Source organism: Gobius niger (genome assembly GCF_951799975.1).
Source record: "Gobius niger genome assembly, chromosome: 14".
Taxonomy (NCBI): domain Eukaryota; kingdom Metazoa; phylum Chordata; class Actinopteri; order Gobiiformes; family Gobiidae; genus Gobius; species Gobius niger.
The window spans coordinates 21,492,709-21,517,464 of NC_136865.1; the positions used below are offsets into that span (position 1 = coordinate 21,492,709).

Here is a 24,756-nt window from a genome sequence, read left to right on the forward strand (position 1 = left end):
TTGAAGACTGAATAGCAATAGGTTTGTGCAGCAGTGAATAACAACAGTATGAGAAGTATTGGCTTATCATTCAGGAAAAATGTGTTGAATATTTGTTTTAAATACGGCATCACTGACACTAATATTTAGATGCTACTGAATGAGAAATCGCAGAAACCTTGATGAAGATGTTGAATCCAATCGTATCAACCTATACTTTATTGGAGCAGATTAAAGCAGTACTACGTAACTAGTTTATCTTAATACATTTTTTCCCTAGGCCCTCTGGGGGTAATATAAGTGTTGGGATGATTGGGGGGTCTTTCATCTCCCCCTGGTGTCTCTGGCCAGAAAATTCACACATGCAGCTTTCCCTGCACCTGGTCAGATACACACTAATGGAATCACGAAGAAGCTAACGGGCAAAGCTAACTGCGGGCTAGCACCACTTAAACAGTATTTACAGCCAAGTTTGAGTGAAAAAAATGATCTCCTATGTGTAATTGGATATACAATATCCCTCTCTCCCTCTGTCTTTTTTCTATTGACCCCAAAAAAAAATGTGACCATTGAAAGCTTGTTGCCCTATTGATTGAAGTAGTATGATCCTGAGAGTGTGGAGCTTGTATACCAAAAAGGTGAACAATCCATTGCCTTATCTGCGTCACTAAGTAACAGTATGATGAATTTTGCGATGTTGGAGTATCTGATTAGACTTTAATATATCAATTCCTTGTTGTGTCTTTTCTCTTGCCTCAGGGTGCAGTGATCACGCCAGCCATGGACCACACGATGTCCATGCAGCCAGCCAGCATGATGGGCCCTCTGACGCAGCAGATGAACCACATGTCCCTGGGCACTACAGGAAGTGTGAGCTCCCTTTTCTTACCATTTTACATTAAGCATGCACTCTACATGATCCCAAAGCCGATACCTTGGAGATTGACTTCCTTCTGGTACTTTGTATGAATACAGTCCAGAAAAATTCCACATAAAACGCCGCCTGGTCCATTTGACTTTCTATTACATAACCATTCATCTAAATCCTTAAAAAAGATCTTACTTCTGACCCATCAAAAGCTGCGTTCTTTCCCTGCTCATTCTTTCCCAGAAGGTCATAGGTTGTCTCCATCCTCCACATTTAATCAAAACATCTTATGAACCCCCTCATAACTTTTAGAGCTCTCTGATCATAAATGGACTGGAAGGCTTTAATTGGGTATTATTTTTACTGTCCAGTCATCCCGGGAATTTATCGGAAAGTTAAATAATCAAAGTCTTGGTTTTCATACCTTATATGTGATTCCATTAAAATGCTGAAATACTGAGTTACAAGCACCTATAGTTCTAAGACGATGCCCCCCCATCCATGTCTGCAAAATATTAAGCTAATAAGTACCATTTCTCGATATCTAAAATGTTTTTGATTACACCACTTTTGAAGGCTTAAGTCCAGTATGGTTCACTTCCTCTGAGTGCGGCTGCAGGCCTTCGCCGAGTCCAGATGCTGCTGTTTTGTGTCAGTTACACAGGACACAGGTCGGGGCCGTCTTTTCACTGGAAACATTCGCTTCTCGACGAAATCCGCACAGAGTAAAAGAGGGATTTGATGCTTCCTTTGAGCGGAGCCAAGTGGCCACACGCTCCAAGTTATTCGCACAGCTCTGCGTTTATTCGCCGTATGAAACAAAACATACTGTTCTCTGCAAATGTCAAACAGGCACTTGGTCTTATCTCACAATGTGACAGAATCTATTGATGGAGTAGTTTGTTAGTGTCTGTGGTTGGTTTCTTTTCCCTTCATTGTCAAACATTCCCAATGGTTTTACAAAATAGAGAGTGGAAAAAGTAAAAAACATTACCCAAACTTCCACCTCAATCTTAGCCATTAGAAAGGGTCATAATAACGTTACAGGATCAGCAAACACATGTAATCTGTATCCCATATAATCCCATAAAACAAGGTGAGATCCAGGCCATGACTAGATCTCAAAACGGGCAAACTTTAGAGTTGTAAATCCAAGTAGTTATCCAAATTAAAAGGCAACACATGATCAATCAGGTTCCACGGAGAAGTAGGTGTTTCCAAGAGCGCTCTTTCAGATTTTTTCCACTCCTCGCTAAGATTTTCTGTACATGTTAAACACATTTCCTCCCGAGCTGGTCTCCCTCTCTCTCTGTCTCGTCACTCCTTAAATCACTCTCCTGTCTATCGCTCCATCACTTCTCCTTTCTTCCACAAATACGCTGCTCGTACAGTCACCTCGAGCAGGAAACCCCCCCACCCCACCCACCCACACACACACACTCGGCTGGATCAGACCGACTTAGAGGTGTCATGGCGCTCTGAAGGGCTAACCGCACTGCTCCGGGCCACTCCAGCCAACACTCCCTCCACCTTTGATCTCCCCCTCTGCACTTGTGTGTGTGTGTGTGTGTGTGTGTGTGTGTGTGTGTGTGTGTCAGCACAGAGGGAAGAAACAGACTTTGAATAGGCTACCCAAGATACTTTTATGTATAGTATATTGAAGTACTTTATTACCACTTTTTTAGCTACATACGCAGGAATTACTCAAACATCCTTGAAGCTCAATTACTTAAATAATCAGCGCTATTTCATTCACCGAGCTTGAAACTGTAGCATATTGTGCATTTCTGTGTTTCCAGGTGAGCTATGAGCAACTGTGCCGCCATGTTGGCTCTGTCAGGAATGCCCTCCGCTTAATCTGCCCCAGCTGCGCTAACAGGCAGGATTAGAGACTGGCTAATCTATAGTGATGGCTTCTGATGTTTGATGGCTTGTATTAACGTGAGAATGTGGGTTAAGGCTTTTTTTTTTTTTTTTTTCGTTTTCTTTTTGCGCTCCTCCACTTTGCCTCTGCTCCAGCCGTTGTCCCGAGGCGTTTTTTTTTTTCCTCTTTGTAGCCGAAGTTCTCCACAGCGCACACGACATGCCACACTTGATCATCCAAGGGACTGGAGACGTGTTTCCCATTTCACCGACTCCGAAGGCAGATGTGAGTTCTCTTTTATGGTGCGTGCGATTGAGAAGCCCCGGCACCAAACGACATCTGTATCTATTCACCAAATAAACTGGACCGATTCCGCCTGATCTTTTTGGTGTATGCGGCAAAGAATGGTATTTTTAGTCAACCAAGTGAAATCAAAACAGACTCCGAGTTATGATTGTGTATGGAGTTCATTATAGCTTTAAGAAAAAAGAAAATGTCTATATTCACCAGACACAAAGAATGGTATAGCGGAGTAATTGTGTATATTAAGTTCTGTAGTTGCTCTTGGTAACGCAGTACCGGTTATAAGAAAAAACATATATATGATACTTTTAGGGTAATTTTTGTCAATAACGATACAGTTACTGGTTGTTATGGGCGAATGCATTTAAATCAATACACATTTCTAAAACTGGCTATTTTATATTATTGATAGGTAAAATGTTAAAGCAGAACTAAGTAACTTGTTTACCTTTATAAATCCTTTTAGTAGTCCCTCTGGGGGTAATACAAGTGTTAATGGGATGATTTGGGGGGTCTTTCATCTCTCCCTGGTGTCTCTGGCCAGAAAACCACCATTTCAGCTACAGCTGCTAGCTTCACACTAATAGAATCACGAAGAAGAAGCTAACAGGCTAACGGGCAAAGCTAACTGCAGGCTAGCGCCACTTAAACAGTATTTACAGCCAAGTTTGAGTGAAAAAAAAATATCTCCATTGTGTAATTGGATGTACAATATTCCTCTCTCCCTTTGTCTTTTCTGTACTTTTACTCTCACGGACAATTAATTAAAAAGTAAAAAAAAACGCAACATGCTACAACACCTGCAGTGGCACTTATGGCCTCTATGGGCACGAGTTACTATTCTGCTTTTATTGAACTAGTCATTTAGCAGTCAATGTTAAAATTATACAAAAACGAAGTATATAATTAAAACTTAATAAGGACACGCATATGTAGTTGTAGCTCCTGTTGGATGGGTCATTGTAATACTTTACTGCTGTGGGTTTGTTTTCTATATTATTATTCACCTATTGAGAAAGTGGAGCACACAGAGGAAACATTATTGACTTATTGTGCAATATTCACTTGTCACTTTGATGTATTGCCTCTGTTTACTTCTAATGTAAATGAAGCTGCCCTAGTTTTTAAGTCAATTTGAATATTTAAAAAAAAATCAAACAATCAATGGATTTTCTTTTTTTATTCTGCAGCTTTAAAAGTGGATTTAGCAATTGAGTTGACAATCACCATTCAAAGTAACATCACTGTGGTTGACATGTGCTGTACAGTGTTGTGCCTGTCTCAATCCCAAGGTGTAGAGTTAGGTAAGGTAAACATAAAACATAAAACTTCCAACTTCACTGCATACTACAGTCAAGCCGCTGTGCTATTTCTGACCCAAACATGTGTGAATGGTGTTTTCTTGCCCTCTTTAGTCCAACACGACTTAACCTCAGCAGCGCCTGCCTGCCCTGTACCCCTTCCGTCACTCCTCTGGTGACTGCAGCCTCGCCCCACGTCCCAGTAGCCTATGCTGGCCGTCTCTCTTCCTGTTTGTCTGTGGCTGTGGTTTTCTACTAGTCTCCGCAGAACCAAATGTTCCTGGTTCCACCCATGCACCGACTCTGAGCCGAGATTTCCAAGAATCGTGTGTTTTTTTTGCACCATAAAAAGGGGCACGGCGTTGTGGTAGTGTGTTGTCACGCCGGCACATTCAACAGTGGTCAATGCACTGGGATTCTTCTACCACCATTTTTAGATTGTTTTGAGTGCTAGAGACTGCCTTGTTCGTCTTGAAGTTGATTACTGAATGCTAAAGAACCTCTGTTTACGATGGCACTCATAAAATTGCCAGCCATATTCCTTTTTGCCTGATTTATTTGACAGCGCGCATTGCATATGCCGTCATTTTTATTTACAAACTCACTCACTGTTTAACAGCAGTCTGTCTATCGCGCTTTGTGACTTCATGCTTCATTTATGGACATGTAGTTTCCACATTTAGCCCGCGCATGCCTCATCTAAATACAAGGGTTGCCTGATGTGGCTCAGAGCTGCAGGTTTGACATGACAGGGGCGACCTTCCTCGTCTCATCGTGGCGTGTGGAACCCAGGACTGTTGTCATGGCGACGGCCGTGATTGACAGGTTCTGTGTCGGAGGAAGACAGGTTCTGTGTGAAGTGCTGTCCTCTATTATCAGGGTGATCCTCTGGGTTTTCCCGTTGGAACGAACAAGGACAGTGCTTTATTATGAAGCCCCTCCAGCTTTGCCCCTGGACTGTATATTTACAGCAAGAGTTTAGCATGCGAAACCTCAGGGACAAATATTTACAACCTTGAAAGATTGAAGAACAATCTTGGAAAATCTGTAACTTCCAACCTATTGGATGACCTCCCTTCCTTAAGAATACAATTTCTTTAGCTGATCCTGGTATAGAAGAGGAAGTTGAAGCCTAAATGCTATTACCATTTCACCTGCCTGTTACTTTCAGCAAATCATGGCCTTCAACCTTTGCTAGTGTGGTTAGACAGTCACTGTGGTCATGTCACTGTGTAATGTAATTCTAACTCATATACAGTAGTTTGTTCATATTATTGACCAGTGTACTCAAATTATTACTCAAATATAACATTTAAATAGTGAACTTCAGAATTATCTTATCTCAATAATCTTTCATTTGTTTCATTGCAAGATAACACCTGGTAAAGAGAAGTGTGAAACTAGCAAAGTTGTCCTGTGCTGCACTGCGTGCCGGATGAGAGAGTGTGCTGTATTTAAAGGTGACATTGATTGTAGCCGGTGTGGATCTCTTTGGGCAGATGTTAACAGAGTCTAGAGGCAGGAGGACTTTTCTTGTGAAGCGATTCCAGCGGTCCCCTCTGTGAGATCAATAGTCATCAGAGTCCTTCTCCACGCTGCCCCTCCATTAATAACACACTGAGTGGCCCCACCAACTGTTATTGTGTAGCTCTGCACAAAACACTTCTGTTGCCCAGTCCTCCTTTAGTCCTCGATCATCAACAGTTGTCTCTCTCCTCTTTGACAAAAACATTCAACAGTCCTTTTGCAGGTTAATGACTTTTAATAGAGCTCAAGTTCTAATTCCTCTCAGCCTCGTGTTTCCTCCTCCAGCCTGGTGCCTGAGTGCATTATTTACTGGCTGTATGAGCTGGACCAGCACATTGTGTCTAAACACACTGTGATATTGCGTTGCGGTGCAGCAGCCCAAACCACTCTGGCTCCAAAGCGTCCTGTCTGTGTATGGATTTTTGTCGTGGCGCTGCTGCATTGCAGTGACTTCCTGCTGTAGCGGCCGGTGTCATTGAGAGATGGAGAGAGCAGAGTGGCCTCAGAGCCCCTCGTTAAGAAGCTGTTCATCAACATACGCACCGCCATCTGCCGCACACAGGTGTGTCCCGCCAGATCTGTGCCGCCAGATCTGTGTCTACCACACACAAGTGCCATTTACTGCCAATTAGGGCTGCTTCATACTGCCCAAACCTGTCCTCTGCCTAAAGACAGACACAGGAAAGAGTTGAAATTGGACAAAAATCATCTTTATCACCATGGCAACCTCTTCCTCTGTAGTCAGGCCTGACATGCTCCTGCCTCGCTACAGTGGAGCCAGCAGAATTATGCCGCGCTCAACCTGCCACATTAATAGGTTAACTAATGGTTATGGAAGAAGAAGAAATCGTATCTTATTACATTTTCTTGTTAGGGCTAATTTAAATTCCTTTTGCAGTTCTGCTGAGAAATATAACGTTTCAAATGGACAGTCTCCTTTGACAGGAAGATTTTGATACTGCTAATTATCTCTGTACTTGGCTTCATTTGCTTTCAGCTGCCCTCACAGGTGAGCTGGCTGAATAAGTTAAGGGCACAAAAAAGGGTCCTCTGCTAAATTGGTATGCAAGCTCTGAATTCGGCAAGGAGAAGGTCAGTGGAACAATCTGATGGGCCTTTTAGACGACGGCAGCGGTGACAGCGAGGTGAAAGCAGCGCCGGGTGCACGGAGCTACGGTGTCAGGAAGTCTGGGCGCGTGGCTTTAGCGCGCTCCCCGTGACACGCTGTAGCTGTGATAACCTTAAATTCACAGCACAAACACGCCAACATCCGTCCCGGAGCAGCTCCTGGCCGTGTGCTCTGACGGAGGGGGAGTTAATCACCCATGTCCCTGGCCTTTAGCTGCTCTCATTAGCACTGAGCGCTGGAGCTGTACCCGATCCATTAGCAACGCTGCCGGTAATGACACTTCAGCAGCACCGCAGGCCTGCAGCCAACAACCACAGAGTCCAGCCTCTACCATTGTGTGAGGGTCTAACCTACTCCACTGCTCTCTAGTCCTGGCAACACTGGGACAAACCGCAGAAGAATGGGATTGTACTTCCTTTCGACTCGCTCCGGAACAGCCTCAGGAACAGAAGAGAGAGAGAGAGAGAGAGAGAGAGGGCTGGTGCTGGCTCTTATCTGCAGCACATCCGCTGGGCTTTATCTGGAACAGAGACACGGGTTCTGTTGTGCTGCACATGGGGAGCACACACATGTCCGTGCTGCGCGTGTCTGGGCCAGCCTGTGCACAGCCGGCGCTAATTAAAAAGCGCCACACCTCCGCTCTGCCACATCGGTCCGAGAGGAGGCGGCTCGCGCTCTGACTCTGCCGTGGCCTCATTCATTGTGGACGCTGCAGCCTGTGGTGCTGTGTAATCAGACCTGTGTCACACGTGTAAAATGGCCATAACAGAGCGAGCTACAGTTAAGAGCCGGGGCAGCCGTGACTAACAGAGTATAGGCTGCAGGCGGCAGAGCTCCCCCTCCGCTCTCCTCTGCTCACTTTCTGTCCTCCTCCTTTTGATTTTTTCTCTTGCCTTGAGCCGTGGCGAGGTGCATTTGCCGCCTGTGTGGTAGAACAGCAGGACAGCTCTTCCTCCTCCTGTCTGCTCTCACTGGATCATCTCTCTCTTCACTGTGGCACATACATACACTTCTAGCTCCCTCTATAGGACTTTTGTGGCACAACAGTGTCATGAATGCTCTTGCTCAAAGGAAGAAGGCTTTATATTTGAGACATGAGTGTATTGCAAGATGAAGGTCACTGATGTCGATGTTTTCTGTGTGTTGTTTCAGTACATGACTGCTGCAGCTGCCGCGGCGCCTATGCAAGGGACCTACATTCCCCAGTACACTCCTGTGCCTCCATCAGCCGTCCCTGTCGAAGTAAGACCCTCACTTTGCTCACATTACTATATATGCTGTAGACTACACAACAGCAAAGAACCATACAATTACTATTGAATACTCTGAATTAAGGGTGAGAATCCCTGGGTACCTCACATTTCGATACAATATGCAATACATGGTTCACGATAACGATAACCTTATGATACACAGATTAAATTATCAATATATTGCACACAAAAAAACGAACGATACATTGTGATTTTTTTTAAGAAACATGCGATTTTTAACCTTTTCATTTACTTTGGTTTTCATATGCTTTGTATCCCTTTTTCATTACTAAGTTAATAAATGACCCCTAACTTACTGGAAATTGGTATTGCTATTGATCTGTCAGTGACAGTGAAACCACAGTCTGATATCAAAAGGATTAAATCAACCTCAAAATTATCTTATTCATAATTATAAAAACTATCATTAAATATAATATATTTGGATTACAGTGTTTGGTCCAAGGGCTTAAAATTGTAGCGCTGCCCTCTACAGTCCTGACTCAATCCTTGATCACTATTGGCCTCCAGTGACTGGAAGCAGTGGAGCATTGCTACCTCATTAATATGCACGACGTTGGTCATTAATATGCATTATGGCATCAAAAGTATCAGTGCCGTACCATCCCGCAAAATATTGCGATATATCGCAAAATCGATGTATTGTCACCCCTCATCTGTGAATGCATGGGGTACAATATAATCCTAAATGTCACTTTCATGTATACCATGTTTCATCTGTATATTTTCATGCAGTATTGTAATTATGCTGTTGCGATTGCTCATGTTCTGCCAGGCTGTAAAGCAGGAATCTCTAACTCGTAGCTCGGGAGCCTCTATTAGCTCCAACCCCTCCCTTGTAGCTCAACAAAGGCATTGCTACATGTGCTTGATGAATGAAAGTTTAGAAGCATGTTGTTTTTATTTGTTGTTGTCGAACACAGTCTGCTATGTAAGTTAATGTAGTAAAGTATTAAGAGGAAATTCAAGTTTATGTAAAGAGAAAAAAAGTCAGTGCAAAGGTTGAAGGGGCTGTTCTAAAGTTACATGCATGTAATCAAAGTTATTATGCTGGACAAAACCATCCTGGCTGTGAATTAGTTTGTGGCTAGAACATAGTATCTATATCAGTTTCCTATTTAGGCGGCATTTGTTGGTTGTATTGTCCCTGATAAATGAAAAATAAATCAAAGTATATCTAGGACTATCTCGAATCATCCACATTTTCCAATATCTCTCACTCCGTTTCCCTGAAGTTTTCTTCAGTTTCAACAGCTCAAGACAGTCTATAAATAGACTGATCTCATTCCACTTTCTCTAAATGGTAAAAGTGCACATATATTGAGGGGGTGAGTAAGGAAGATGGAAAGTGCATAGAAAGCCTGATGACTCTAAAGTTCGATTTGAGGAAAAAGACATTTAAAGTTTGAAGAAGGCTCTGTCACTTCCTCAGCGTGTGTCTGGGCCGTTGGCAGTTTTTAGGCCTGTCCCACGTTCATCATCCCTCACGCGGGACGTAGAGGCAGGACGGGGGGGCGGGGGTGCAGTGAGCGGGCGGCTGTCTGCGGCTGACAGGGCTCTCCTCCTTCAGATGGACTATCAGTGGTGCGCGAGGCGACAGGGGCTGAAGTGAGACACAGTGCCAGCGGGACTGTCTCTCTCCCAGCAGCCGGTACGGGCCGCTGGATCTCCCAAACGCACTTATCCCGCCTTGGACAATGACAGTTCCCCCTGACAGAGCCATTAGTCCCAGTGTCTCTCTCGCCCCTAGCGGTGACGGAGCAGAGGGATGAGGCCAGGGAGGAGCCCTGGGCATTTCTTACCTGTTTTGGTCGCGTGGTCCCAGACGCCGACAGCAGCAGCGGTGGCAAAGGGGTGCACATTACAGTGTAACCACGTCCGCGGGCTGAAGAATGGATACAACGCGCTATCCTTGAGAGCTTGTTAGAGGTGATTGAAATGAGGCTGCAGTGCGGGCTGTGAGTAATGTAAGACACACCAAAAGGCAAGGGAGTTTAACAGTACAATTTAATTTTCAAAGACATGAAGTTCATATTGTATAAAACGGGACAGTTTGGAGTATGTCTGTTTGGACAGTTTGGACAGTCTTTACTTGCCCCTTTTTTTTAATACTATGCTTAGATGATAAAATCCATAGAAATCTCAGTCCTTTAGATAATCAGCTTTGGTTGAATCAAGATAATTTTTCATCATCTCTGCATTTCACACTTTGAATATTGGGCCATCTAAAGAAAAAAGCATGAACAATCTTGAGGAGAGAGAATACTAAGTGTGTCCTCTGTGGGTTTCCGTAGGGCGTGGTGACGGACTCGCCGCAGACAGTGGCGCCCTCGTCGCAGGAGGTGAGCGGGCAGCAGATGCAGGTGGACAACTCTGACCATGTCTCTGCGTACTCCTACCAGTCCAAGTGAGTCCATCTGTCCATATGTGCAGCCAATAGTGTGATTTCAGATTGTAGTCTAAGGGGTGTTACTGTTACTATTGATCCTTCCATGTATTTTTATGTTTTAAAGCAACTTGTGCCCCATAACTCTCTAAATGTGGGGATGGTTTACTGTAGCAAGGCTGATGCCATTGCTAACTTGGTGTACCTTGATTATGTTTGTAATAGTTATGGTGATTCTAATGATAAATACTGTATAGTATAGAGTATACTAATTGTTAAACTGGTTTAAGTTAGGTTTCGAAATTGGGATATGCCTGGTTAAACTTATTACCGTATTTTCGGACTATAAGTCGCTTGGGAGTATAAGAGGCACTAGCCAAAAAATACCTACTGAAGAAAGAAACAACAGGCTGAATAGGCGTACGGTATGCTAACGTAACACATTGATGGTTAGCTACATGAAGCATAAACTAGTTCAGATAACTATAGCATAAAGAACATACCAAACTCTCGATCTCACTCTAAATCAATAAATCCATTGAAATCTTCATCCTTGGTGTCACTTCTGAACAATAACCATGGCAACGACCGGGGCACGGTGGCGTAACTGCACCGTAGACAAACCTCTCCCGGCAGTAGGTTTTTCAAACTTTGTTTTGTTTTCTTCTCTAAGAGTGACCTCCGCTTCTCGCTCACTCCGAACTTTCTTTCTGCTGCTCGATTAGCCTGCAGTTCCCTCTAGAATTTTTAAAAAAGGGGGGGAAAAAATCACATATTAGTCGCTCTGGAGTATGAGACCACCCCCTGCCAAACTATGAAAAAAGTGTCACTTATTGTCCGGAATATACGGTACATGTGGTCATCTTGGGGTTTATGTTTGTAATAACATTTTAAATCTGTCCTAGAAGTTTTTTACTCTTACTTTTTACTCTTTGGTTTTATGTTATTTGTTCTAAATTTGTGTAGCAGTGTTAGGATTTGTCTTAGACCTGCAGAACATGACGTATCACAGCTACAAATTCAGAAATGGCATTGCTTTATGCAAATGTTCATTGATGGTCCATTGCTTCCTCGCTAGTTGTGGCAAATGCTAATGCTAGTAGCATTGTTTGAGATTCTTTTACACACTATGTATTTAAATAGCGCATCTTAAAATTTGAACCATCTTTCAAAATCAATGTAAATAATTATTTTAGAAAATATTCACTTTACTTTTGGAACTACAGATGATGTCCTCTGTAAAATGTCCTATTTGAATGTATTTAGCTTCGGTGGAGCAGCTGTGTTGTACAAATTGGGAGCTAATAGAATAAGACAGTAATGATTGCTAAGTGCGGTTGTATTAGCCGCGCTGTAGTGGCCTTGTCAGAAGTGCTGCCTGCGCTGTGTTTTGGCCTCTCTTCGGCCCGTCAGCTGTCAGCGCGATTGCTCAGCCGTGTTTGTAATATTGCTCTTTGATTACAGCCTCCTAGCTCCTCGTTTCCTCACAGCCTTCCCTCCCTCCTCTTTCATCAGATAACGACGGCCCGAGCGAATGTTCCTGTGACAGCGTTGCCTTGAGACAGAAGGTGGCTGCACTGTGAATGCGGGGGAAAAGAAGAAGAGAAAAGATTGCTTCCAGATTGCCCAGGCACCCAAAAAAACAGACACTTTTTTCATTTCCTACCTGGCCTACGAGAAAAACTAACGCCACAGCGGAGCGGGAGGCGAGGAGGACACTGTGGGAGGCAAAGGGACACGGCTGGGCACAGTGCAAAGATAGTTTAGTCTGGAACCTGCCTCAAGGGCTGGGCTGAAGCTTGAAAAGTTTCTCTAAAAAAAAACATAAAAAACAACTACATAAAAAAATATAGAAAATTTTAAAATATCAAAAAAAGATTTTAAAAAAGGATGAATGCGCAGGTAGGTGATGAAGTTTATTTTGTAATTAAAACGGGGTTTGAGACACACACAGAGATTGTCTTCCTCAGATATTAAGCTATGTTTTCTTTTCACTCTTTTTTATGTTGTAGTGTTAAATTTTAGTTTTCTAGATATATTCAAAAGTGTTTTTCTTTCTTGAATCTTCATGGCCTTAATTTCAAGGGCGCTAGAAACTTTTTAACTCTGAAGTCCGTTTAGAGGACAAAAGGCTAACACAATGAGTTTTGGACCATGCGGTTGCAGTGCAAGGCACTGAGTTGTTCTAAGAAAAAAGATCTATGACATAAGCTGTACAGATTTAATAGAGAGCTTTTTCTTTTCTTCATTAGAAGAAATCTTTGATATTATGTCAGAGGTAACTATGTGTCTGTGTGGGGAAGACTCTGGGGGGTGAAGCTATGAAGAGATTTTTCACATCGAGGAAAAAGAAAACACATGCTGCATTGTGATGCAGAAGCTGAACTTTTTTATGACATGATTATGATTTTACAGTCGCTGTCGATGACATTAGTGCTTTTTATCTGCCACATTTTATCTTTTTTATCAGCTTTAAGATGTTTTTAGCCCGCTTTGCTTGTCACACTGTGTAAAGTGAAAAAAGTGAAAAGAGTTTAAATCACACGGATAAAAATCTGGCAGTGAAACAAACCAGTAGATTCAGTAGGAGCTTACGGTTTAAACCAATCAGCGCAAAAGCAATAGAAGAAATTGTTGACAATTTCTGTAGTCTTTCCTAGGTGTGGGTACATGCAGCCCGTGGATGGCCATTTTTATACCAAAGATGAAGAGAACGTGTGGACTCCTTTGAGTTTCTCTTGGGTTTGTTCTGATGATGTTCGTGATGTTGTTGATGTTAATGTTGATATTGTTGTGGTTGTTGTTCTTGCTGTTGTCGTTGTTTTGTTTATTTTTGACCATGACAATGGCCGGACCAGTCTCTCCTCCTCACTCTCACCAGGGTTAAGCTTCTCCCACTGTTGTCCTTGACAGTATTCAAATGCCCCTCTACGTCTCCTCTTCGACGTCGGCTGCAGTCCACTGGCCCACTCAGGATCCTATGGGAGAAAACGATGTTACAAAACAGTAAATTTGGCTGCTGCTGCTGCTCTGTGGCCATCTTTACGTCTTCTATCCCCCCTCATGATCTCTGCCTTCTTATCTCACAGTTAAAAATATGAACTAATGAAGCTGAACTGGGAATCTCCCCGCTGCTATCCGACCTTGTTTCCACCTCCATCAAACAAAACGAGGTCATGTTTGAGTGAGAACCAGCTCAGATTACCAGATGAGTGCTGTTTGCTCTGAATCAAAATCCAAAAAGTCGATACGTCATATTTAGGCAGTGGTTGCACAAACTCTTCTAATATCTCTTCGAGTGCAAATTATGTCTGCAGGACATTTGGAATAATAGTTGACAGTAGCGTACAACACATGTCTTTTGATAATATGATGCTTTTTCTATTACGGTTGGAGAACTTGTGCACAATTCCTAATTTCTGTACTTATAATAATACAACTTTTAAGTTCAGAATTGATTTCCATAGTCCAACAAACCGACAGAGAAAAGTGAAGTCCACTCAACTTTATAATTGAGATTGATCAAGACTTTCAGTTTGGAGATATTGGAGAAAAGTGAAAGCTACAACTTTAAGCATCGCGCAGTGTGTTACAAATACAAAAATGTACTTGATCCAATTGTAGACTATTGTTGCAGTCTATGCTTCTTAGCACGACGACTCGCTTTGAGTCACAGAGTCCATTTCTTCTGTGACAGAATACATTTATGCACATCTAAAACACAAAGTACAAGCAAGATACGCAGGTAGAATCATTTTCTCTGTAACCTTTTCACTCTTGAGCAGTTCACATTTGTTCCTCCTGCCATTTTAAGAGATGACAGTGGTTGCGCTGACTGCGTGCAAATTGTTATTGTACCACTTTTGTACACTTCGAGCTTGGCCTTTTGGCATTTTTGGGATCAAGTAAAACGCCCTTTTTTGAAGCAACATCTGTAAGATGCATTGTCCCTGTAGATTTGAAAGAGTGTGACATTCATGTTGTGTGTTGTCCCTGGACTATGTGCAGCACTAACAAGAGAAGTTTGTTTTTAGCCATGTTACTGCTCAAAGTCATTGGTCCCACTCGACAGGAGAGGTCAGCACACCGGTGGGAACTAACCAGCCTCCTTACCTGCCATAACAAGACAGTGACTGCATGTCTTTCCCTGACCCCTCCGCTAGTGTCTTTTACACCCCAGGCACTCCCAATTGGGCTTGCAAACAACCCATCCCGCATCACGAGCCACTGCCCCATCCAAATGCATTGGCTCCATCTGTGAAAAGTGTCCCAGATGAAATTGCTGGTGTGGGATAGGAGACATTTTGAATCCCCCCCATTAGAGCAGCCTCTGTGTCAGGAGTACAGTGTGTAAATGTCCCGTAGTGGAACTAAGGGACTGCCACCGTGACTGTGCCTGATCCATTGCTGTCTCTTTCACTCAATGCCTTGCTGTCTCACTACCTTCTTGAAGTTTTTTTTCTTCTTATACAGGAGTAAAAAGGTTTCTCATGTATAGACCAGGGCTGTTTCATAAGGCCTAGATGTTTTTGAACTGCTTTGATTCTCTCTCTCTTTTTCACAAAAGACTAGGTTCTTTCTAACCCATATTTCACACCTAACATTTACCTCCTAATTGAGTGATGGCTCCCAAACTCAATTCAACACAGACATATTGAAAATGGAAGTATTTGATGAGGGCAATTTTTGTGTTTTTTGGTCAATTTAGCGATACACTTTTGACTAAATTGCTTGAAATTGGTTTAAATTGTGTATTGTTTTGTTTTTTGTTTTTTGCATATTCATAAAGTGGTCGTTATTTAGCCACTATTGGCCACTATTGGTTGTAATGCTATGCCTGCCCATGTGTACAGCAGACATTTTGGTGCACACACCCACAGCCTTTTCATCGCAAAAAGACAGATTCATTCTGGAAAGCTAAAGCGTGGCAACAAACTCCATTTAGTGCCTTTACCAAAAAAGAAACTTCTGAATGACCCAAGTGGAGCAGAGCACAGAAAACCTAATTTAGAAAAAAAAAAAAGTGCTACACAACTTTGAAGCTATACTTTATGGTGCTAAGAAGGAGGCTGCCTGTGGCCTGTGCCTTCATGTTGTCACGTATTGGTGTGACCAGCTGGCCACTGTTTCTAGACTGGCTGCTAATTTACCGTACTCCCAACCCACCACCTGCCCACTCCACGGCGCACAAAGGAACAGAGGGACTTTCTGTTGAAGCCATGTGTGCATTTTTACATTGTCCCCCCCCTTTTTTTTCTTCTTCCCCAAGTCTGAACTATATCTTCCATTGAAGGCCGGGGTCAAACATGTCCTCCAAACCGTCTCCAGCTGAAACCTTGACTGTTTATTCTCCATTTAAACCAGCGCGTATCTATAGTCCTTTAATGTCGGCATCTGCTTAATAAGACGCTGTTCTTTTGCTCTCAGCTCTTCAATGTATAGGACATCACAGCGAATTATCTGCCTCCATCGAGCCTCTTCTCACACACCGGGCTATAATGATAATGAATGTGGGTCGGATTTATATGAAGATTACCATCTAACATGTTGTTTTTTTCATGGCAAGCTGCAACGTCCATGAATTTAAATTAGCCACAACAGTAAAGTAAGTCAAATCCGTGAAACAACTCATTCAGCTACTACTGATTTATACATTTCAGATACTATTTTAAAGCAGTACTAAGTAACTCTTCCCCCTAGAGGCCATAAGCGCAACTGCAGGTGTTGTAGCAAGTTACGATTTTTTAACTTATTAATTGTCTTGGAGAGTAAATACTATGCTGACAGAAAAGGCGAAGGGAGAGAGGGTTACTGTGCATCCAATTATACAATGGAAATATTTTTTTTCACTCAAATTTGGCGGTAAATACTGTTTAAAGGGACGTTAGCCCGCAGTTAGCTTTGCCCGTTAGCATGTTAGCTTCTTCTTCGTGATTACATGTGTGTATTGCTTTCTCCGGACCGGTGGCAGTCAAGTTGCAAACATGGTTTTCTGGCCAGAGACACCAGGGGGAGATAAAAGACCCTCCAATCATCCCATAAACACTTGTACTACCCCCACAGGGACTATGGAAAGGATTTATTAAGGTAAACACGTTACTTAGTACTGCTTTAAAATCTAAAATGTGGAACTCAAAACTGGATGTTTTAAAGACACCGTCCCCGAGTTCTACACTATGTTCAGAATTATTGTGCAAATTGTGTGTATGCAGTATGCAGTTCAATGAAACTCATGGATGGTCTTGTGTCTCTGGGCTCTTTGAATCACTGACATCAATCTCAGACGCCTGTAATGATTAGTTGTCAGCCCAGTTAAGGGAAAAATTACTGAAAAAGGACATTCACCATTATTAAGCAGACCACCCTTTTCAAGCAATATAGGAAAGAAAAAGGATCTCTCTGCTGATGAAAAGCGTGAAATACTTGAATGTCTTGGTCTAGGTGTGAAAACCTTCAATATTTCACAAAAGATTAAACATAATCATCGTGCTGTTAAAAGATTTGTGGCTGATAAAGGCACAAAGACGGTTTTTGCCAGACAAATACATCAGATTTAGAGAACAGCTGCTACAAAGCAGCAAACCGGTATTTGAAGCTGCTGATGCCTCTGGAGTGTCCCGAACATCAAGGTGTAGGACCCTCCAGAGGTTTGCAGTTGTCCATAAACCGTCTATCCGGCCTCCCCTAAACCGTTCAATGAATGCTGACATGCAGAAACGTCTTCATCAGCAGAGAGATCCTTTTTCTTTCCCTTATTGCTTGACAATGGTGGTCTGCTAAATAATGGTGAATGTCCTTTTTCAGTAGATTTTCCCTTAACTGGGCTTACCTGACAACTTATCACAGGCATTTGAGATTGATGTCAGTGATTCAAAGAGCCCTGAGACACAAGACCATCCATGAGTTTCATTCAACTGCATACTGCATACATACAATCTGCACAATAATTCTTAACATAGTGTAGAGTTTAATGAGTTTAATTGAAAAAAAAGAAAAAAAGTTTTACCTTTATGGCACTGCATAATAATTCTTAACATAGTGTATTGTGATTTGCTTGTAGCTTCTCAAAACGCAACAGTATTCATTCACTCACACTATAGCCAAGCTATAGCCAAAGGGGTGTGAAGTGTCTTCCACACTACAACAGTAAGCACCAGGGCTCGAACCACTGACTGCTCTACAACCTAAGCCACTGTCTTGCCCTTTTTACTATTTGAAAAAAGACTCCTTATTTTAAGGGGTTTCACAAAACCCAAACTCAACCTTTCAAGGGGTTTTATTTGGCCCACAAAGAGCTGCTAAGATTTGGAAAGAGTTTCATACTGTGTACTGTCTATAGTTGGAAACCAGACCACTTTTTCCTAGCACAAGTAAAAGGATAAATCATTTTTGACCTGAACTCCTCTTTGGTAGGATATTAGGCCTTCAAATGGACTTGTCCTCAAAGGGAGCAGGGACAGCAAGTATTAAGAAAAAGCTTGACAAAGGCAAAATTGTAATGGCTCGAAAAACACACTTTACTTTGCCAAAGAAGAAACAGCCTTAGTAACCAGGCTAACTCAAACTAGTGTGAATGAAATACCACTACAGGTATGGTTTTGATGAGGGAACAATGTTGGAACAGATTATAGCTCGAATTTTCATCTGTTAGAAAAGTATTCTCCAACATCTACCCAAAAGCTGCAATACTCCTGTATTTTAACCAGTTGTAAGCTATGTGTTTTCATGAAGGTGCTAAATGTTAATGTTTTTCATGATGTTATAGCCTGTTTGAGAATATTGCATACAACATTTTAGAAACAAATAGACTCCTAATGCTAGTTGCACTTGAAGAGCTCGCAGCGTCCTTTAAATGGCCTGCGATTCAATAGTAATGGCATTATGGGAAAAAGGATTCGAAAAAAAGCTTGGAGATTATTGAAAAATGCACAAAACAAAAATAACGTCTCCATTTAGCTAATGGAGATTTAGTGAAAGAAACAGGATTTTACGACCGGCGTTTGCCGGTGGTTTAGGCTATTGCAATATTTCATAAAACATTTGAAAGATTACCCAAGTGAGCAAACAGAAATGGCTTTTTTCCCTTAATAGCACAATGGAATAATGTACCCTTTCAGAATACCAATATGTTGCGTGTAGAGGAAGGCATGCCAGCAATTTTAAAGAGGCTAAAGCAGTCATGTGTCAGCACAAACTCCGAGCCAGCAGCTGTACAGGGAGAGTATAGTGCGCTTTCGTGAAAGAGGGATGGAGATCATTAGCCATATATCCCACAGAAGTGGTCCTCGCCGGCAGTTTCTCTGTCTTCGCGTGTTGATGTGTCAAAGAGACGCAGCGCAGGACTCCAGAAGGTGACCAGCTTGACCCCGCACTAATTAGCCACACTCTCTCCTCCATCTCTATAAGCCATCGCGCCAGGGTCTGGACTTTGTTTTCTTCGCTCAGAAGAATCTATTGCTTTTAGTTATAGATCGGCGCATGTGACCACAGCCATCCACAAGTTGGCAATTAGTATTGATGTGAGTTTTGCCCCTGGGTTGATTCTATAGCGTTTTAATAACATCATTGACACTCTATGTCCTCTGCATGTCATTGTGGACTCTGCAGTTTCTTCGTCATTCAAAGTTCTGTATCAGTTTAGTTAAAGAGGAACAACTATTAAGCAAGCTAGGTGAATTTAACAAACTACTTAGTGCACAACCAAATCAAAGTAGATTCTTTACCAGAAGCATTCCCAAAACAGCCAAGGCACAAGAGGTGTCATGGAGGCATGTGGAGGAGCAGTGTCTGCATTCCAAGCTTCTTAGCTCCTCCACCCTTTCTCGATGCACTATGAGGCAGCTCATTTCATCCTCTTGTATTCTCCTATTGCCCACAAACAAAGCTAAAGGGTGCAGAGAGGACTGGGCAGTGGATCGTCAGGACATGGAAAATACATCAGTCAGCACCTGACTCAGGCCCGGATCTACAGGGGCACAAAAGGGTGCATTACAACCTCATTTTAAAACGTTTGCACCCTCAGTTTTAGTGGCATTACAGTATATTTTAATGGCAAAAACCTCTATTTGCACCCTTTTGAAACTGACAAGGCAAAAGTTTGTGCAATCATATATCACAACTGACAAGACGAGACTTAAGAGCTTGAGGAGTAAGCATCACTCATCTGGTATAGACGTTTATCATTGAAGGAACAGCATTACTTCATAAGATACTAACTACAAACCCCCAGTTAGCACCCGGTTTTCAACAGCAGTCAATGCTCGTCTTGCAAATCCCATTTCGTTTGCTCCTCTGGCCGTTCTTAAGCTGTGATTAAAATAGCTTGACTTTCTCACTGTCTCCACACCAGTCGACCTGTTATAGAGTGACAACCATCGATCGCCATCTGTTACGAGAAGCGGACTTCACACCTACTTTCCCGGCTCTGAGACTTAAGGAGAAGCTCGATAACTCGTCCCATGCTTCCTCCTCGGCTCACGCTTAATGCGTTGGGAAAATTGCTCAGTCTACCACCTCCTCCCACCACCTCTCGCCCCCTTTCCCCAAAACCAGACCTTGTACTTTTTAATTGACGCTTCGGTCCACCTTTGATGAGCGCTATCGATTGGCCACACAACCCCCGGAGCAAAAAAGCAGCCAGGCCAGCCTCCACCTCATCCCTTACGGACTTCAAACGGATCCTTGAGTAAAAACCGTCCAGTCTCTAGGAAATGGCCACTGAGTTGTTTATTGGCACAAAAAGTGTGTTCGGTCATGTTTAAAAGGAAGTATCTAATATAGGACAGCAGAGCGGCTTTTTATTTGTTCTCTTTTTGTTTGGTTACTCACACTTTTTTGTAGTTTCGAGGACGACATGGTCACGCCTCACACATGCTGCTTGTGTGTGGGATTTTGAGACTCTATCTGTGCATCTGTGGAGATCTGACTTGGGTTTTATCATGAGTTGTTTTTGTTTCTTTCTCTCAATCTCTCTCTCTCTGATGACGCTTTCAATAAAAAATGTGGAAAAATCACAAATAGCCATGTTGTCTCTCACTGTGCATGTTTAGATGATATTTTGCGGGGCTGTAAACTGACAGATCAAGTTGCTCTTTACCATTTTCTACAGCTTATTTATACAAGTGTTGCGGAGGCTTGGCAGTGATGCCCGGGCTTCCCAGACACTGCCTCCAATGCATCAGGGAGCGTGTTAAACCCAGACTCCAGCGGATTCTACATCCATCCCGTGAATTTTCAAATAATTTCATCATTTATATTCAAAACAAGGCAATTTAATGCTACTATTACAGTGCTCTATTGGCACAAAATTACATGTATAATGTCTGGAGATGTTCTCACTTAATGCAAGAGTGGATTAATGATGCTCTTCTGAATTATCTGTGTGACCATGTGTAGAGCACCCCAAACCAGATCAGCCATGACCCCAAACAGTTTTCACTTACGGGTCAAAAGTTTGAAATCACTTATTATGTTTCGGCTTTTCTTTACTTTCAACACTCTTTACTTTGTGTGATTCTCATTGAAGACATTTAAACTGTGAATAAACACATTCATTCTTGGCGTTTTCTCAGTGAGCTTCGTGAGGTCGTCACCTGGAATGGTTTTCAACAGTCTGTGAAATCAAAATCCATTTGTGGTGACTACATCATGAAGCCCATTGAGAACATTTTGGTGTTGCCCTTAGGCTTCTTGTTGAATTGGCACAGAGGTGATACTTTTTACTGCAGGTTTAATAATTCCACACGATTAGAGCCTCAGAAACTAGTATGAAGGTTCAAGCATAAAGAAAGGTGAGGGTAAACGGTTAAACCTCTCTTAAATGCACTCAGTTGAACGTTTGACTGCACTGACCCTCATCTGCAGCCTCCATGCTTGATACTATTCAATATGTGGCCCCTGATGAAAGAAGTTTGGAATCCCCTGATGTAAAAAGTCTTGAAATAACAAAAAAACACATAAAAAAGTGTCTACAAACTTTTGCTCGATACTGTATGTCTCCATCATGTATCTGTATGCTCACATCCTCTCATGATCCGACATTCCTCTTCACACTCTGGAGATCAAGGTAGTGTTGTCCAAAACTGGAGCGAAGCCAAAGGTTGTTGGGTCACTTATGTCTAAGTTTCATTACCGAGACCCTGGACTGTGCTCTAGGTCTAATGCAACCATTAGGGAAACAGGTTATAGCGGTTTGAGACGGTTCCTTTTACAGTGATCTTGGATGAGAGGTGTCTCGTCTTGATTAACCCGGTCCAGCTTTGAAAATCTACTGCTTCGCACCTCAGCATCAAGATTATTTTCAGAATACGATTGTCCACAACAAAGATCAAATGCACCCCAAAAACGCTAGAAATATGGTCAGTTTCTGTAAAAATCTTGTGTGTTTTGTAAAAGTATAGTCGACACCAAAAAATCCCCCCACCACCAAGCAACCTTCCCTACATTCTTACCCGATGTCTAATATTGTATAAACCAATTCAATTTAAACCCTTATTGTGTCATCAGTATGCAATCGATATTCTTTTTATGTCTGTACAAACACCGAAAAGAAGATCCAGGCTCTGGTGGTGGAGCTTTCATCCAAAAATGTGGGGGAAATCACAAGGAAAGCTGTTATCTTCCAATGTGCATGACAAATGATTTCATCACTGCTTTTCGGTCTGCAATCTATTGTTATGGAAACACTTATTACGCTGCCTCTGAGGAGCGCGCACACACACACGAGGCATCTTCCAGCGTCATTATCTATATGACTAAATTGCCGCGTGGAGCAGGAGGACGCCCTATTATTATCATCCGGCCGATAGCACCTGCTGTGTGTTGACCTTGGCCCTCCGCTTCCTCCCGTAATTACAGCCTTCGCAAACGGAGCTAATGCCTCTCGATGGGATTTCCCTCATCACGGACGCGCGCCCCTGATTGTGCGTAAAGTGCTCATAATCAAAGATGGAGGACGCCGCCGGAGGAAAGGAGAGAATCGATGGTAATCAATCTTCCTTCTTCACTCTCATTTAGTGCCGATCAATCGCTGTCCTTGTCACCTCCGCGAGACGCCTGTACCATCAATACCGCTTCTGCACTGTAGCCAAGTTTCCAGTCTGCGCGTGATCCAGCATCCAAGGCCGGACACGAGACGAAGGACATCTTAATAGAGACAGATTGACGCAGCGGTGCACTATAGGATCACAGAGAAAAGAGGCTTTGTTTTTGCAATGCCGGGCTGTGTTGCATTTATGTTGACTTCGGTTATATTTAATAATACAATTATTTATTTCTACATCTCCAGATGGGGTAGCAATTGTACAATGGTTTAAGCAATCATCTGGAAGTTGGACAGTTGCAGGTTTGAGCAAATATAGTCTAATGTGGTGTCCCATTGGAAGACACTTGACACATAAAGTGTGGCTGATACAACAAGAATGGCCTTATTTGCATTAAAACATATTAACAAGATTACATGTCGATCAATATTTTGATCGACATGTTTTTTGCTGCATATTCTGTAAATAGTACAAGGGACTCCTTTTCAAGCTTGACAAGCTTCTCAAACTCCTACACTAGTCATTAAAACATTTCCACACAGAGTTTAACTGTTGCCTCTGCTGCCTTTGAGTAAATGCTGCCACTATCTCCAACCAACCAGCAACTACTACAGTACTATACAGTCATACTGGCAAGATGGGTGAAGTATCTTGCCATAAGATACAACAACAGTGAACTGGTCAGAGCAGGATTGAACTGCCAACCTTTCGGTAATGAGATGACCATCTGAGCCACTGTCGATCCATTGCTGACAATGAGACTTAAAGGTCAAAGGTTAAACAAATCAAGTGCCTTTGTCTTGAGGGTACTAGTCTTTTGCAAATTGATTTTGCTCAGTTCCTATTCGGAAAATATTGTCTTATTCTATACCCTCTCCCTTTATCCATGCTTTGAACCAGCCCAAAGACATAAATAGCTAATGGACATAATCGGTAGTTTCATCAAACACTTCCATTGGATTGTACAAAGGCTGTGAGGCGATTATCTGACTGTCACACTCCCTCACTTGTGGGGCTATTGAGTGGGAATTGACCAGTCTGTAGCGACTAAAACTTCAAAGAGCTTTATTTAAAACCACAGGAAAGCTGAATATCAGAATGTCATCCTATTTCTGGGTATCGCTGGTTTTCTTTTGCATGAGCCCCATTTCGAGGACTTATATTTTACTTATAGTGTATCGCTGAAAAGTCCTATTTTACACCATTTGAAACCCAGGGATATTTTGAGTACACTCAGATAATAATATAACACAATCACAAACATTAACCCACTCTCTCATTCTCTTCTTCATGATCATTTTGCGTTTTCTCCTTTGAGCTAAGCTGCAGAGCCATGTGGTCGTCCTTTAAAATTCTTCATTTCGCAAAAAGCTCAAATCCTGTCTGCAGTGCTGAAGATGTAGCAGGAAGCCTCCACTAGAGGGCAGCAGATTAACACAGATGCAATTTACTGTTCAGCATCCGGTGTATTCACGGCAGCGTGTGCCCTTCAAGCTTTGTTTCTATACAGCCAAGGCCAATAACAAGACATATGTAGGAGGATAGGCTCATTTATTTAGGATTCAGAGATTAAATATATTTTTGTGGCAGTCTATACAATCTGCAACTTTTCCTGTTTTCCTTTGAGTTGTAAATACTAGGCTACTTAAAATGCAAAAAAAAAAAAGAGTATGTTTATTTGTGTTTATTATTGCTGAAATCACTGAAAGCCTTGCACCCAATTATTCAATACATTTGTGTTGACTCTGGCTTCCACGTCTTGCTTTAATGATCTTGCAGGTGCATTCAGTGCTGTTCACTCATTCAGCCCAAAATGTGTGATCCTCAGCATTTCCCCCACACACCTGGCACCCTCTTATTAGCCTGTGTGTGGCAAAGGAGACTTAATTAACCAAAGGGGGGTGTGCAGCGCCGCAGAGCCAACATCTAAATAATGCCCAGGAGATGCTTTCGGTTTAGTGCGGGGATTCATTATTGCCCTAATCAAGCTACACGTGGAGACTACAGGCGAGAGCGGCTCATTAGGATCAACGGGGAAATCCATTCACTCCACTGTATCTATTGCATTATGCCAGCGACGGCAT

The 24,756-nt window shown here is 42.5% G+C and overlaps 1 protein-coding gene across 2 annotated transcripts in view; it reads left to right on the forward strand.

Annotated features, from left to right (window-relative positions):
* The window catches only part of rbms3 (RNA binding motif, single stranded interacting protein), a 269,538-nt gene extending 255,392 nt beyond the window's left edge, over window positions 1-14,146 (forward strand). Inside the window, exons 11-14 of one of the 2 annotated variants that reach the window (XM_079570999.1) lie at window positions 739-849; window positions 8,124-8,213; window positions 10,540-10,652; window positions 12,147-14,146. In XM_079570999.1, coding sequence (XP_079427125.1) covers window positions 739-849; window positions 8,124-8,213; window positions 10,540-10,652; window positions 12,147-12,150 — 318 coding nt within the window. In that variant the 3' untranslated portion in view covers window positions 12,151-14,146. The remainder of the gene's footprint in view (window positions 1-738; window positions 850-8,123; window positions 8,214-10,539; window positions 10,653-12,146) is intronic. The other variant, XM_079571000.1, reaches the window with a different exon arrangement.
* The last annotated feature ends 10,610 nt before the right edge of the window (window positions 14,147-24,756 follow it).